Source organism: Chenopodium quinoa, unplaced genomic scaffold, assembly GCF_001683475.1.
Source record: "Chenopodium quinoa cultivar QQ74 unplaced genomic scaffold, ASM168347v1, whole genome shotgun sequence".
NCBI lineage: Eukaryota > Viridiplantae > Streptophyta > Magnoliopsida > Caryophyllales > Amaranthaceae > Chenopodium > Chenopodium quinoa.
The window spans coordinates 3,354,523-3,370,585 of NW_018742205.1; the positions used below are offsets into that span (position 1 = coordinate 3,354,523).

Consider the following 16,063-nt stretch of genomic DNA (forward strand, 5'->3'; position numbering starts at 1 on the left):
TTTATCTAAATTAGAAACGTATCAACTAAAAAAAACATTCCAAAAAAGAATACGTGTTAAATGGAGGAAGTATCATTTTGAAGGGAAAATTTTTCACAAAATTATGCAAATGTCCTATTCAGTGATTATATTAATATATACTTCTAGTATTGATGTGGCCTTATGTGGATTAAATATTTTGAACCCAATAACGTTTCAGCCCACTTCTCAGGACCTTAAGCCCATTCATGCTCTGTTTTGGTTTACCAATCTGGAAACATCTTCTATTATTAGAGCTCAAACTATAGAAGTAATTAATTGGCAAACACTAATTTTAAGTTTATTAGGACACTAGGTTAGACCACGTGCAATGCACGGATATTGAATTATAATAACAATATAATTATTTAAAAAAAAATGAATCAATTACCAGGTATTAAAAAGCATGAATATATTAAAACAACAAAACATGTGAAAAAAATATTTAAATATGTAATAGTTATAATGTGCAAGTTGATTATTGTAGGAAGATAATTTTAGATTTCATAGAAAATCAAAGTCATAATCTAGATGAAAACCTTATTTTTATATAATAATAATTTTTTTTTTATAGAAATTAATTTGGCGAGAAATTTTTTAATAATACATTGTCAAGTGTTGTCTTAGATTCGCTTTTAGTTGTATGTAATAGATAGATATATTTTTGGGGTCATAGGAAGGATATTGAGCAATGTATGGGGCTAGTGAGAAATAAAAGTATATACATAATTTTTTAAATCATCACACGCATTTGAAATCTTGAGCTTCACATACAATTCTAACTCTCACACAATTAAACTACGACACCTAAACAATGGCACCATTTGCATTCAAAAATAAAAACAAAACAGAATGCAACTAAATAAATGTGAAATAATAAAATCTTAATCGGCACTTTTGCTATGATCCATTGATTAAATTCAAGCTTTGATTTTATCTATATTATTGTTCTTGTTCCTCCAAATCTCTAATAATTAACCTCTAAATGATCAACTGAGAAGTTAAACACCATCATGCATGCAGCATGGAAGGTAATTTTGTAGTCATAATTAAAGGAATCCTAGAATGTTTAAGATTATACAACAACTTCCTTTTCATTACATAATGAGCTGCTATTCTAGACTTTTAACCCTAATTCAAGATCATGAGTCATGACATTCATCATATAATTAGGCTCCACTAAACAGAGGGTTTTGTACATAATTAGTCAAACAAGTAATTTAGTGAAGTTGGGAGAGGATGATGGCATGATATAGTACAAGCGTGGTTTTGGAGCCTTTTTCACTGCTATACTTAATCTATACTTATATATTAAAAAAACGTTCTTAAAACTGAATATGTGTCACGTGTCACCCTTTTAAGCTCTATAAACATGTCAAGTCATCAATATACGCCACATGTCACCTATTTAAGCACTATAAACTTGCCACGTTACCTCCACAACATGATTTAGATTTGACATCTAAAAAATGCTTATAGCATGTTTGAACTCGAAACCAACAAGCATTACAATACAAGTCTTAACTATCCGCATATTGTGTGAATTTATTCAACCAAATTATATTTAACTTGGATAAGATGATTAGTCCTTAAATGTACTATTTGTTACATGTCATAGGATAATTTAACAACTTTAATTTTGAAGTTTGAAAAATTGTATTGTTTTTAGATTTGATGAAAAATAAGAATTGTTTTGTTAAATAGTCGATAGTTGAATAGCTTTTAATCATAGAGAGTAACCTACAAAATATTGAATATGGTTCTCCTAATACAAATCTCTTTTCAAAATATTAAAATTTCAAGACGATAATCAATACATTAAGAAAAAAACAACCGACCGTTATTATCAAATTAAATAATTACAAACTAGTAACTCAGGACATCGCCCAAGCCACACACTAATTGACAGATTAAAATATATCCAATTATATCGCCATAAGCCCAAACCGATGTGCAATGCCTTTCAAAGCCAGACCATGATTTTGACGAGATTTGATCTTAAAGCATAGGTTCATCCGCAAATACTAAATCTATTAAATCATCTAGAATCAATTCTATTTGACTTTGATGATAGAAAAGACCAAAAGTTATTATATATAGCTACTGATTTCGATGAAATTTGATCCAAGATTAGAGGATTACCTTCAAAGATTTAACCAATTAACTAATTTGAAATCAACTATTATTGACTTTGATAGACAAAAAAACAATCATACACCCACACATTGCTAGATAGGTTAAAACAAAATTAATCCTAGAATAAGTTTGAAATTATAATACTTCAATTTAGTATAGCAGGTTCAAAATCATAATATTGGTTACTTTTTTATACTGTTTGCATTTCTTCCAAAAGACTCCCCTTCGCTACATAATGCTTTGCTCAATTGAACCATCAATTGTAATACCACATTTTGGCTTTGTTTGACAATCAGTTGTTTGTTATATCTTTTGGCTAATTTGACCAATTGTTTTTATTGGCTTATTATGTTGGTTGTTTGACTATTGGCTTCTAGTACAATTCCTTGCAATGTTGGTTGGTGATTGCCAATTGTTTCATACAAAATGGAGTAACCTTTAAGGACATTGATTTATTTTGTATCTTTGTAATAAGGAATAGAAAGATAATTAGCATGATGAATAGCCCACCAATATGACAAAGATAGTCTTACTAGATTTAAAATGGTGGAAAAGCTGACTTGTTAGCCAAGAAAAAAGTTCTTACGGAGTACCAAGCACATACTTTGATTGTTTGATCGCACTGAAAAGCCAAAAGATAATAAATAAATCCAAGACTAAGTTGTTCACCAAATATAGCCTTTAACATCACATTTTGTATGTGGTTGGCCACATTATATGATTGTTTGTAAAAGAACAAAGTAACCCCTATAACACTAAACGAGTAACCCCTGAAATGATGACCGTGTAACCCCTGCAAAACTAACAAAATAGCCCTTGTAACACTGGCCAAATAACCCCTATAACACCACCAAAATAACTCACATAATGGCTAGCCGCACGGCCAGTCACATATAAAAATTTGTGTTCACAAAATTCATTGTTTGGAGGAATGTTTTGCAATCAAGAACATTGGCCCGGGCCCAATGTATAGCCGCTTGGTTGCAATCAACTATCTAAGGGCTTAGCTTGTAGAACACTTGGGTATCACTACCACGGCGCAAATTATTTTCATTAGTACTCATTATATAATTACCCATATACTTTCGTAAAATCTTTTTGTTTTATGGACCATATCTAAAGAGCGTATCGAAATCTTAACAAACAAGATTTAGTATGAGACGGTCTCATTTCATGAAACGGAACAATCACCCCATCATTCAACTAATACTCAGTCCATAATTTACCATTTGTTAAAGTTTTACCGATAGAAAGTTTTATAAAGGAGTAAGAGAAGATGGAGAAATTGATTATGTATATTGCTCCGGTAACATGGCTTATATAGCCAAGAGTTTTACATATAATGCCACACAAGTTCACAAGTCTTTGGACTTGTGTGAACATTGTGAAATCAAATCAAATAATTATAGGCATTCATATTTATCTTCTAACACTCCCCCTTGAATGCCCATACTTATTATACAGAAAGGTATTTGTTGCCTCATTAAAAACCTTGCTAGGTAAAACCCTTATGGGGTAAATACCATAGCTAGGGAAAAAGAGTACAACGATATAGTATTATATGCTTTGGTATACTGCCTCGTTAAAAACCTTGTCAGGAAAAACCCGGTGGGATAAAAACCTGATCGAAGGGAAAAAGAGTGCAGTACATATAATACTCCCCCTGATCTCAGCATAGTTCACGAAGATGTCGCATTCCGATTTTGTGAACTAACTGTTCAAATTTCTTCGAAGGAAGTGATTTGGTGAAAAGGTCGGCAAGATTTTCACAAGACTGAATTTGCTGGATATTTATTTCCTCGTCCTTTTGCAGATCATGTGTGAAGAACAGTTTTGGGGCAATATGTTTCGTTTTATCTCCCTTAATATATCCTTCAGTTACTTGAGCGATACATGCTGTACTGTCTTCAAAGATGATGGTTGGGTCTTCTGTTATTGCGTTCATTCCACACTCCTTTTGGATATAACTGATCATCGACCTCAGCCACACACATTCCCGCCCTGCTTCATAGAGGGCTATCAACTCTGCATGATTTGATGATGTCGCGGTCAATGTCTGCTTTGTTGATTTCCATGATATTGCAGTGCCGCCATAAGTGAATACATATCCATTTTGTGACTTGGCATTTTGAGGATCTGATAAGTATCCAGCGTCTGCATACCCAATGAGAGCAGCATCTTGTTTTGGTTGGTAATATAAACCAAGGTCTTGTGTCCCTCGTAGGTACCGGAGTAAGTGTCGAACTCCCTTCCAATGCCTATATGTTGGTGCATTGATGTGCCTGGCTAACAAATTCACAGAGAAAGCTATGTCGGGTCTAGTATTGTTAGCTAAGTACATTAAGGCTCCAATTGCACTTAAGTATGGTACTTCTGGACCCAGAATCTCTTCATTTTCTTCTCGGGGTCTGTGTGGATCATTTTTCATATTCAAAGAACAAACAACCATTGGGAAGTTGGTTGGGGTTGCTTTGTCCATGAAGAAACATTTCAAAACTCTTTCTGTATAGTTTGATTGATGGACAAAAATGCCATGACTCAAGTGCTCAATTTGTAGTCCAAGGCAAAATTTAGTTTTCCCAAGGTCTTTCATCTCAAATTCTTTCATCAAGTATTTTGCAGTTTTCTCGAGTTCATTTGGGGTTCCGATGATATTTAAATCATCAACATAAACTGCAATGATAGCGAATCCTGATTGTGATCGCTTTATGAAAACACAGGGACTAACTTGGTTGTTTTTGAATCCTTCTCTCATAAGGTATTCACTCAGACGGTTGTACCACATCCTTCCAGATTGTTTCAATCCATAAAGTGACCTTTTTAGTTTTATGGAAAGCAGTTGTCTAGGCTTGTGGTTTTCTGGTAGTTTTAGTCCTTCGGGGACTTTCATGTAAATGTCCGTATCGAGTGACCCATACAAATATGCAGTCACTACATCCATTAATCGCATTTGCAGTCCTTTTGTGACTGTCAAACTTACCAGAAATCTTAATGTAGTTGCATCAACCACTGGAGAATATGTTTCTTCATAATCAATCCCTGGAATTTGAGAAAATCCTTGGGCTACAAGTCTTGCCTTGTATCTAACTATTTCATTTTTCTCATTACGTTTTCTTACAAATACCCATTTGTATCCAACGGGTTTTACACCTGCTGGTGTAAGGGTTATTTTCCCAAAAACTTCTCGTTTTTCAAGTGACTTTAACTCAGCCAGCATTGCCTCCTTCCACTTTGGCCAATCACTCCTACGTCGACATTCTTCTACATTTCTTGGTTCAACATCATTTTCATCAGACACGATGTCGATTGCGATGGAATTTGCAAATGTTTCATTAACGATAACATCTTTCCTATTCCACTGAGTCTTTGTAGAAACGTAATTCATTGAAATTTCATTGTTATCGATGTTTTGAACATCTTGTTCATTCCCCGTAGGGTTGTCTTCTTGTTCGTCCCCTTTTGGATTATCATCATTTTCTTTACTTTCATCCACATTTGGTTTTTCTTGACCTTCTGACGGGGGAACATCATTAGTCTCATTTTCTATTCCATCCAATCTTTTCAATTTTCTTGGCTTAGAATCTTTTGAACCAAGTGGTCATCCACGCTTTCTGCGTGCCTGAGATTCATTTTCTATGGCCTTATTACCAGTTGGGATTTCAATACGTGCAGGGGCATTTTCTGCTGGTATATGTGATTTTGTCACCTTCTTTGTGTCTACAAATGCATCAGGCAATTGATTTGCAACACTTTGTAAATGAACAATTTTCTTAACTTCTTGTTCACACATATTTGTTCGTGGGTCTAACATCAACAGTTGTGTTGCATTCCAAATGAGTTCAATTTCTTTCTTATGTGGGTCCACTTTCTCTCCCCCTAAGGCTGGGAATACTGTTTCATTAAAGTGACAGTCCGCAAATCTAGCCGTAAATAAGTCACCAGTCAATGGTTCAAGGTATTTAATTATAGAGGGGGATTCAAACCCGACATAAATTCCCAGCCTTCTTTGTGGACCCATTTTTGTTCGTTGGGGTGGAGCAATGGGAACATATACAACACAACCAAAGATTTTTAGATGTGAGATACTTGGTTCTCGACCACAAACAAGTTGTAGTGGTGAGGATTTATGATAAGCTGTAGGTCTCAATCTAATTAGTGCTGCTGCATGTATTATAGCATGTCCCCATGCAGATGATGGCAATCTTGACCTCATTAATAATGGTCTTGCAATCAATTGTAATCTCTTAATTAGTGATTCAGCTAGACCATTTTGTGTATGAACATGAGCTACTGGGTGTTCAACATCAATTCCAATTGACATACAATAATCATTAAATGTTTGGGATGTAAATTCCCCAGCATTGTCAAGTCTTATTTTCTTTATTGTATGATCTGGGAATTGTGCTCTTAATTTGATGATTTGGGCAAGTAATTTTTCTAAGGCAACATTTCTACTTGAAAGTAGACTAACATGTGGCCATCGTGTAGAGGCACCAATTAAAACCATGAAATATCGAAATGGTCCACATGTTGGATTAATTGGCCCACATATGTCTCCCTGAATTCTTTCCAAGAATTTTGGAGATTCAGTAGCAATTTTGTTTATAGATGGCCTTATTATTAATTTGCCAAGTGAACATGCAGAGCATGTTAATTCATCTGATCGGGGAATTTTGACATTTCTTATTGAATGTCCAACTGAATGTGCTATTATTCTTTGCATCATCCCAGTTGCTGGATGTCCCAAACGATCATGCCATAAAATAATCAAATGTTTGTCATCTAACTTCTGGTTAGATACCATATTGATTTCCACGGGTCGTATGTTTATACGATATAACCCCGAAGAGTATGCTGGCAATTTCTCATATATATGTTTCTTGCCATGTTTTTCTGCCGTGAGGCATATATACACTTTTTGATCTGTTGTCATTGTTTCTAGATGATAGCCATTTTGGCGTACATCTTTAAAGCTTATGAGATTTCTTCGAGATTTACTCGAATATAAAGCATTATTGATTATTAATTTTGTTCCATTTGGAAGCATTATACAAGCCTTTCCAGATCCTTCAATTAATTTAGCTGACCCGGAAATGGTGTTTACATTTGCTTGAAACAACTTTAGTTGTGAAAAATATTTTCTATCTTTTAAGATAGTATGTGTTGTTCCACTGTCCAAAAGACATTGATATTCGGAACTAACTTCAGGTAGATCCATATCTTCATAAAATAAATTTGAGATTAGTTTAGAATAATATCATACAAACTCTTATTGATGATAGAGATTTAAAGTACATGACTAGAAATTTAAAATACAGGGAACTAAGAAAATACATTAAAACATAGCATATGTTACATTAGTAGATGAGAAACCTAAGTATTGTTGTTTTCTCCAAGAATGAAATCATTTCCAATTTCAGCATTATCCATGAAATAATCAGACACATCAAGGCTGGGACAAGGAGCATTTTCCTCATTAACATAATTTGCTTCTGCATTTTTTTCTTTGCCTTTTACAGAAGCCTGGTAAAGGTCTACCAAATGTTTGGCCGTTCGACAAGTACGTCCCCAATGTCCTGTCATGCCACATTTGTAACATGTGTCTTTTCCTTTCGAAGGAGTTTGTTTGTGGCTTCCAGATGACTGTCCCTTCTGTTTTTCAAAATTTTTGAAATTACTGTTTCTTTGAAAATTATGTCTACCACGACCACGGCCGCGTCCGCGATAATTTCCACGGCCTCTTCCACGGCCATTGTAATTTCTACGTCCACCTCTTCTTGTAGCATTTGACTCGGGTGGATAGGAATTTGTTGCATTTGCCTCATGATGAGTGGCCAAAGACCCAGTTGGTCTCAGGTTATGATTTTTCAACAAAAGTTCACTATTTTGTTCCGCAACAAGAAATATACTCATTAATTCATTGAACCTTTTAAAACCTCTTTCACGATACTGTTCTTGCAACAGTACGTTACTTGCATGAAAGGTAGTGAGTGTTTTTTCAATCATCTGTTCTTCTGTAACCGGATGATCACAGTATCTCAATATAGACACTATCTCATGTATGGTTGAATTATAATCAATTACAGATTTGAAATCCTAGAACCGTAAATTTGTCCAATCAAATAATGCCTTAGGCAGGAGCACCCTTTTGTGGTGTCCAAATCTTTCATTAAGGCAATCCCATAATTCTTTGGGATCTTCAACCATCATGTACTCAGTTTTAAGGCCTTCATGTAAATGATGCCTTAACAACAATAAGGCTTTTGCCTTATCTTGTTCAGTGATAGGTTTTTCAACCGTCATTGCAGAAGAGGTAGCATCAGTTGTTTGACCAGAGGGACTTTTATTTTCTTTAACAGTGTGCTCCAAACCTTGAGCTTTCAAATTCATCATTGCATCCACTTTCCATTCCAGAAATTTCTTTCCAGATAAATCTAAGATGCTGAACTGTCTTTTCATAAGGTCTCCCATTTTAGCTACAACAAATTTCGTGATAATTAGATTATAATAACAAATTATATGTACAACTCACATGTTTAGTTCTTCCATATTTATAATTAAGTTAATAAGACACGTGATAATTAAATTTAATAATAATAAACCATAAATAATATAGTCTTTTCTCCCCCTTGGTTTATTATTGTGAGTAATTATATGATTAGACAAAAATTAATCATGTTAGTTGCAAAAAAAAAAACAGCAAAACGACAACAATGACAGTAGTAACAATAATTATAATGATAACAGTAATATTATACAATGATGATTAATAACAACAAACAACATAATAAAACAAAAACAAGCTTTTAATATACTAAAACGACAAAATAAGTGAGTTTTACTTATACATAATGACAAAAATTAATATTGCTACTAATAGAACTACAAGTGCCGTAATTAGAAGGAAATATTGTTTTATCTTCCTTAAATCTTCTTCAAAAGTGAAGTTGTGGGTGTTTTGGGTGTTTTGGTTGCCGTCGTCGGGGAACATATCGGAGAAGAAGGGGGTGAAAAAGATTTTTTTTTTTAGGTGATTTTTGGATAAAAGTGGGAAGAGATAAAGGATTTGTGGTGAAATTGGGGGGAAAATCCGTCTTTTATAGAGGTAGGTTTATCCGTTACTGTTCTGTACAACTGTAAAAAATCATATAATAGTCTAACGCACTGGCATAAAATTATGGTCCATATATATATATTTATAATTGTAAAAGGTTATCACACTGGGAATGCAAGCCATAGTGGTCCGAGAGCCCTAATATCTATAAAAGATCATGGGTTCGAAAACGGGAAGAAACACAAAAAAGTATGTAAAAGTAAGAAAAATAATAAGTATAAAAAGGCTGCATCCTTTTGTTAATCTAGTTAATAATAATATGCATGCAAAGCTACTACTTAGCAATTATAATAACTAAGATAAAAATTTACGTAAAATGAGTATGTAATATCAACATGGATCAAACAAAGAAACATCAACATGAATAAACAAAAGATGATAGTAGTAAATTCACAAGTAAGAGAACTTTCACCGTTGTTTTTTTGAGGTATATATAGTAAATGTTTGAGTTTCTGTTATAGAGGATCCCAAATATGGGCAACTATAGAGCATACTCCTCGAAACAGTTAGAAGTAGATAGTATTATTTTGTTATAAATTTTTATAAGTAGGTATAAATATACCTGACTGAACACTGGTGCTGATAACGTGTTAAAGTTTTACCGATAGAAAGTTTTATAAAGGAGTAAGAGAAGATGGAGAAATTGATTATGTATATTGCTCCGGTAACATGGCTTATATAGCCAAGAGTTTTACTTATAATGCCACACAAGTTCACAAGTCTTTGGACTTGTGTGAACATTGTGAAATCAAATCAAATAATTATAGGCATTCATATTTATCTTCTAATACCATTCAAGTTATATAACTCGTATACAAGTTACTTTTATCTTATCTTACAACTGTTTCATGCAAGAATTACTCGTTTAGCCATTTTAAGATTTGTATTTGATCTAAAATTTTGTAATGTTTGATGTCCAAACAACATTAACTTCCAAGGATAATATTCATATTAATCATTTAGTCAAAAACTCACATACATAGTTCTTGATAATTAAATCACCTAATTGTTCACCATAAACACTTCGACAATCGTTCAATAGGAGGCTAAAAGCTAAAGAAAAAGGAAAACACAAAAAGGACAAAAAATAAATTACTAATTAAGTGACTCTTTTGGGAAAAAATTTCTTCCTAATGGTGCTAATCTGATCAAGTGTCATACCAAAAGCTTTTTCAAGCAACTCATCATTAACTCCAGCACCAAACAATACATTTGGAATTTTAATGATCCCAGGATTTTGGCTATTAAAACTTCCAATTATCTTCGCAGGAGATTTCCCAACATTCATTTGAAAATGCACTAATCCTCTAGGGTAAACCATAACCTCCCCTGCCTCGATCACCTTAGCGAAAATCCTATTCGTCGAGTCAACAAATCCTGAGTAAACACTCCCGCTTACCACGTACGCAATCTCCGTGTCTCTAGGCCTCTAGGGTGCAAATGGGGCACATTAACACCCCCAACGTTAAGATCGGCCCTAGCAAACGACATTCCAAGGGTGTTTAGGCTAGGAAAATTTAAGGGTGTAACAGATATTCCTGCGAAACCTATTTCAGAAAAGTTTCCAGGATGTTTTATCCCGGAAAATATAAAATCTTCCGGCGTTACCTCGGCCAAGGGTTTGCATGGAGGGATATGAAAATGAGGGGAATTTGTAGCTCTTAAGGGTATGGAATTGTTGCTAGGTATACAAAAGTCTTGGATAGGGTCAGGATCCGAAGCATTTGCTAGGAAAATATACAAAGAGTATATAACTAATAAAACTACCTTTATTTGAGCCATATTTTTATGGAATTTTCTCCTTGTACTACTTCTTAGGGGTTACTAGGAAAGAATTTATAGGTGTGAATTCTTCAATGGGTATTTTGGGAATTTGATTGTAGGCCATGAACTTTAATTTCTTTTGCTATAACAAATTACCACGCCGAAACAACATAATTCAGATTCAATAAACTACAATAATAATATGATGTATCTTTTTGTTTTATTTATTTATATTTTTTACATGCTTTGTCTTGCTCCTTTGAAATTTGAAGACAATGTAATGTTGCAAATAATTATGATAAAGAGATAATGATAGTTAGCCAACTTTTAGTTATCTCAATTTCTCATCAACCAAAAACCAAATCCGATGAGTTTGATCTTGTCCTAAATATGCACGTTTGTTGAATTAACTTACTCATTGCATGTTTTCTTTGTTTTAAAGCAACGTTCAAAGTTAATCCATACATATATATATGCTCCATACAAATTTAGGCAATATCTAAAACATGCTCAAATTATATGTATTACAAAGTATTTTAAAGATGCACAGTTAAAGATATTCAATGTCAAACTAGTGCATTAGAGTCCGTAAAAAAGCAAATGGTGTGTTTGTTCAGTAATAGTAGTACATTTAAATCATCTTAATACTATAAGATTCACTCAATTCCTAAATAATAGCTCTACTTCTTCCAAAATATATGTCACTATAAAAAAAAAATTATTAAAAAAAAAATCAATTCTCATTTGGATGGATCCATATCAATTAATTCTATTCTATTTACTCAAATTTTTACTCAGTAACACTCCTTAAACGCCGCTATTTTTTCTTCTAAAACTCCTATAAAGAATAGATTACTCTTACCATCATCTTTTTATATTCAACTTTAATCAACAATACCCTGCTACGGAGTATAATTCAACTACTACAACAACTATATATATATATATATATATATATATATATATATGTGCACTGAAGAAATAAGGCTTAGGAATAGGGAGGGTAATTAAAAAAAAAAAATTACTTTGTACTATTTTATATAATGTCTATGATTTGCACAAAAAAAAAATATCAATATAAATTATGACTTCTATTTTTAGCTATCTATTATTTTTAGCTATCTATGGTGTCATAGTCCTCATAGGTAGGGTTGTTCACTAGTCCAAAACTAGACTAAACTGAACTAAAGAATCAAATTTCAAAAAGCAAGACCAAGAGATCAGTTCAAACTGGTTAAATAACGTTAGACTTAAACCAAGATCTAAAACGGACTAGTATAAATGGACCAATTTTAGAATTTTACTACAGTTTTAATAATTATACGGAGTACATATATATAAGGGGGGGGGGGGGTTGGGGGGAAAGAAAAAGAGCAAAGAAGAAATGTTTTTTTAAAAAAAAATTAATGCCTTATGTTTTAACAGATTTTTTTTTTTTTTTGAGTAGTATGATTTAACAGATTGATATAATATTGTTCATTATATATAATAACTAGATTAGGCTCGTGCGATGCACGGATTAAAAAAATTATTGGAATGAAATAACTTATTTCTGTTATTTATTTCTTCGGACATACTTATAAATTAGATCATCAAAAACATATCTATCATCATAAATTATATAAGTAACAAAATATAAAAATGAAAGCCGACCAATCTGATCTAATCAAACCATATGCATACGAATTTATATGTCATCTAAGAGTTCAAAATACAAATTAAAAATACTTGTAATTTAAATAAAAAGAAGCACCTTGGAAATACAAAACAAAGAAAACATTTACCGACAATATTAGTTCATTTACAAACATCCATATTGTTAGTACATGACTTCATAGTTAGGTTGCTTGAACAATCCTTGGTTAAAAAAAAATACACAAAATAACATCAAAACCTTAAAAAAGATAAAAAAAAAAAAAAAAAAATATTCGTAGTTACCAAAAAAAAAAATTATTTATTTATTTATTGACACAATTAAAAGATTGAAATAAAAATGATTAAAAATAACCAAATATATATATGACATCATAAGTGCATTGGGCGGGATTTTTTTTTTTTATGAAAAAGCGACATGTATACAATTTGGGGAGATGATGATGTAAGCAATTCCTATTTTAGTAATAGTTAATAGATTAAAAAAAAATCAACATGTTAAAAGTGAAATTCAATATTTTAGAACTTTTTAAATTGCATATTTTAAACTAAAATCAATCTGGAGCAAAACTGATTTTAGAAGGTTTTTGATTCGAACGAAATCATTTTTGTTCGATCCAATTTAGTCTTTTTTTTTTTCAATTCAGACCAGTATTTGAACACCTCTAAGCATCATGGGTTGAGGTTTGTGGAGGGACCTGTAGTGATAGTCACCAATGCACCATAGCTTAGGCTGGACAAGCAATTGTTATGTTTAGATCAAAAAATAGATAGATTTGAAAAGAGTTGCCACGTTTGGATAGGAAAATAGATATTATATAATCAACTCAAACTAAATCAAGTTCACTGTATGGCATGTTTCCTAGTAATTGCCTAGTAGCGAGCTGGACCGTTACATAATACGGAGTAGAATTTTGTGAAAGGCCACACCTTTTAAATATCGGCAATTTCATAAAATGTCACTTAGTACTTAAAAAATTCATCAAATGTCATCACGCTTTTCAGAATTCACCAAATGTCACTGAGTTTTAGTATAATATCACCAAATGTCATTTTCGTTAGTTGACCGTCAGTGTCCGTTGGTTGACCGTTAGTTGACCCCACCACTTGCCACGTGTCACCTTCTGATTGGTCCGTTTTTTACAAAATAAATATTTAAACAAAAATTAAAAAAAAAAAACAAATTTTTTTTTAAAAAAAAAAAATAATAAAAAAAAAGAAAGCCACCAAATCCCCACCCACCACCCCTTCTACCATCCTCACCGGCAGGCCGCCCACCCCACCCTAAGCCCCTCCCTACCGCTGAAGACCGAAGCCCCTGCCGCCGGCGACCCGCACCGGCAGGCATGCTGGCGGCCCCGCCCCTTCTTCATTCCCTCTCTGTCATCTTTCCACCACCATTAAAACCCACATTCAAGCTCGAAGGCAATAACACAACATGCTCATTTCTTCACCATTTTCTACAAAATTACTATCAAAATGCTCACAATCAAGAATGCAATAACATGGGACAAACAATTTCATCAAACACACATCACACGAGAAAGCCCCAAATCGATTTTTCAAAGGGGGTTTTCGAATTTTTCACAAATTTGCATGAAATTCGACAATGAAGCAAGGATTATACATGGAAATACTTACATTGCAATGAAAGAAGAAATTACACACAAATTGCAAAGAAAACCAGCGGAATTCGAGCCAACAAACGAGCACCCACTATTCGAAAAGGGATTTCGAGTTGTGTGGGTGGGTGGTTGGAAACGAAAAGGGGAGGGGAAGGGTGTTTTGGGTGGGGTGGCTAGAAATCGAAAAGGGAGAGGAAGGGGGGTGGGGTTTCGGGGTGGTGGAGGAAGGGGGGTGGGGTTTCGGGGTGATGGAGGAAGGGGGGTAGGGTTTCGCGGGTTAGGGGTTTGGGCTAGGGTGGGTGGCGCGACGGGGAAAGGGGTGGGGGTGGGGGTCCGCTGGCCGCCGGCACGCCTTCCGGTGCTAGCTTCGGCGGCAAGGGATGGGTGAGCTGGTGGCTGCTGGGGTGGTGGCTGGGGTTTGGGTTTTCTTTTTATTATTTTTTTTAAATTTTTTTGGTTTTTTTTATTTTATTTTTTTAATTTTTGTATAATTTTTTTTTAACAATATGGACCAATCAAAAGGTGACACGTGGCAAGTGGTGGGGTCAACTAACTGACAGTGACGGTCAACTAACGAAAATGACATTTGGTGATATTATACTAAACCTCAGTGACATTTGGTGAATTCTGAAAAACGCGATGGTATTTGGTGAATTTTTTAAGTAATAAATGACATTTTATGAAATTGCCGTTTAAATATACTAATATATGAAGTACTATCGATTTAGAATATCCTGCTAATGAACGTCCAATGTAGTGATCAAGTCATATACTCCGTATGTTATTTAGAATCTGGTTAGGTTCACTCTTGATGGGATCTATATATTATAAGTTTTTGTGTTATTGTTTCAATATTCCCAGGCCCATCTTCAGTTCTTTCAGTTCATAAACCAGTTACTCCCTCTAAGGCTCTAATTAAGTAAGCAAGTTGTTTCAAACTTGAGATCTTGAATTAAGGATAATTAAAAAATAATAATCCTTACATGCTTACAGCCGTTCGTGCAAACTATTAGCTTAGAAGTATGCTATAACTTCCACTTTAGGTTTTACTCACGTTTTCTCTACCTCTCGTTTTCCCTCAAATTTACACCATTTTATCCTTTCGCCAAAGATTTACTGGACGTGAACTTGTGATTATCACTACAAGTTAAACTACAAGTGATTCTGCCTCAACCATATTATATGTCAACTCATGCCAATTCATGCTCATTCCATGGCAAGTATGTCATTAGTTAGTGTTATGTGACAAAGTCTTATGAAAGAATGCGCCTTTCTAATATAAAGTATATATATAGATAGATAGATATAAACGTAAAATGATTTTGCTAATATACGTCTGATGCAATGACCAAGTGTAGGAAATTTTTCAACTCGAGCCCTACTGTGGTTTATGCTTTTAGGCATGGCGGCGTTCCAAGGGGAAAAAAGCTAGAGAAAAAGAGCCGCCAACAAGTTTTAAGAACTTGTAAACCGTTCACGAGTGTGAAGGTTACACCTCATTCACAATCACGAAAATCGTTAACTTCGCAGTGGTCCGGAACCATGATTGGATGTTCGGGGATTGTGGTATGAATCCAACCTAAAAGAGATTGAACCCGCCCTAAATAGGCATCTACCTACCTAAACCTGTTTAATCTATGTTGGTTGATTATGAATGCACAATCAAATCTATTATTGGCGATCACTTGAATTAAAGTCATATTAGCCTAAATCAAGCAACATATGATTAATATCACAATAATCATCATCATAA

General features: G+C 33.8%; 1 protein-coding gene and 1 pseudogene across 1 annotated transcript; both read right to left on the reverse strand.

The window, feature by feature from the left end:
* Positions 1-7,527: 7,527 nt before the first annotated feature.
* Positions 7,528-8,625, reverse strand: LOC110726673. The gene is made up of 2 exons (XM_021906148.1): positions 8,299-8,625; positions 7,528-8,250 (listed from the first exon to the last, which is right to left on the reverse strand). The coding sequence occupies exons 1-2, from the start codon at positions 8,623-8,625 to the stop codon at positions 7,528-7,530; spliced, it is 1,050 nt and encodes a 349-aa protein (XP_021761840.1).
* Positions 8,626-10,149: 1,524 nt separating this feature from the next.
* LOC110725724 lies at positions 10,150-11,085 on the reverse strand (annotated as a pseudogene).
* Between the last annotated feature and the right edge of the window lie 4,978 nt (positions 11,086-16,063).

Excerpts from the sequence above, each read along its gene's own strand:
- LOC110726673 (XM_021906148.1), bottom strand. The coding sequence starts at position 8,625 with ATGGGAGACCTTATGAAAAGACAGTTCAGCATCTTAGATTTATCTGGA. Across the intron at positions 8,251-8,298 it reads GATTTGGACACCACAAAAGG|GATTTCAAATCTGTAATTGA; the intron begins GTGCTCCTGCCT and ends TTACGGTTCTAG.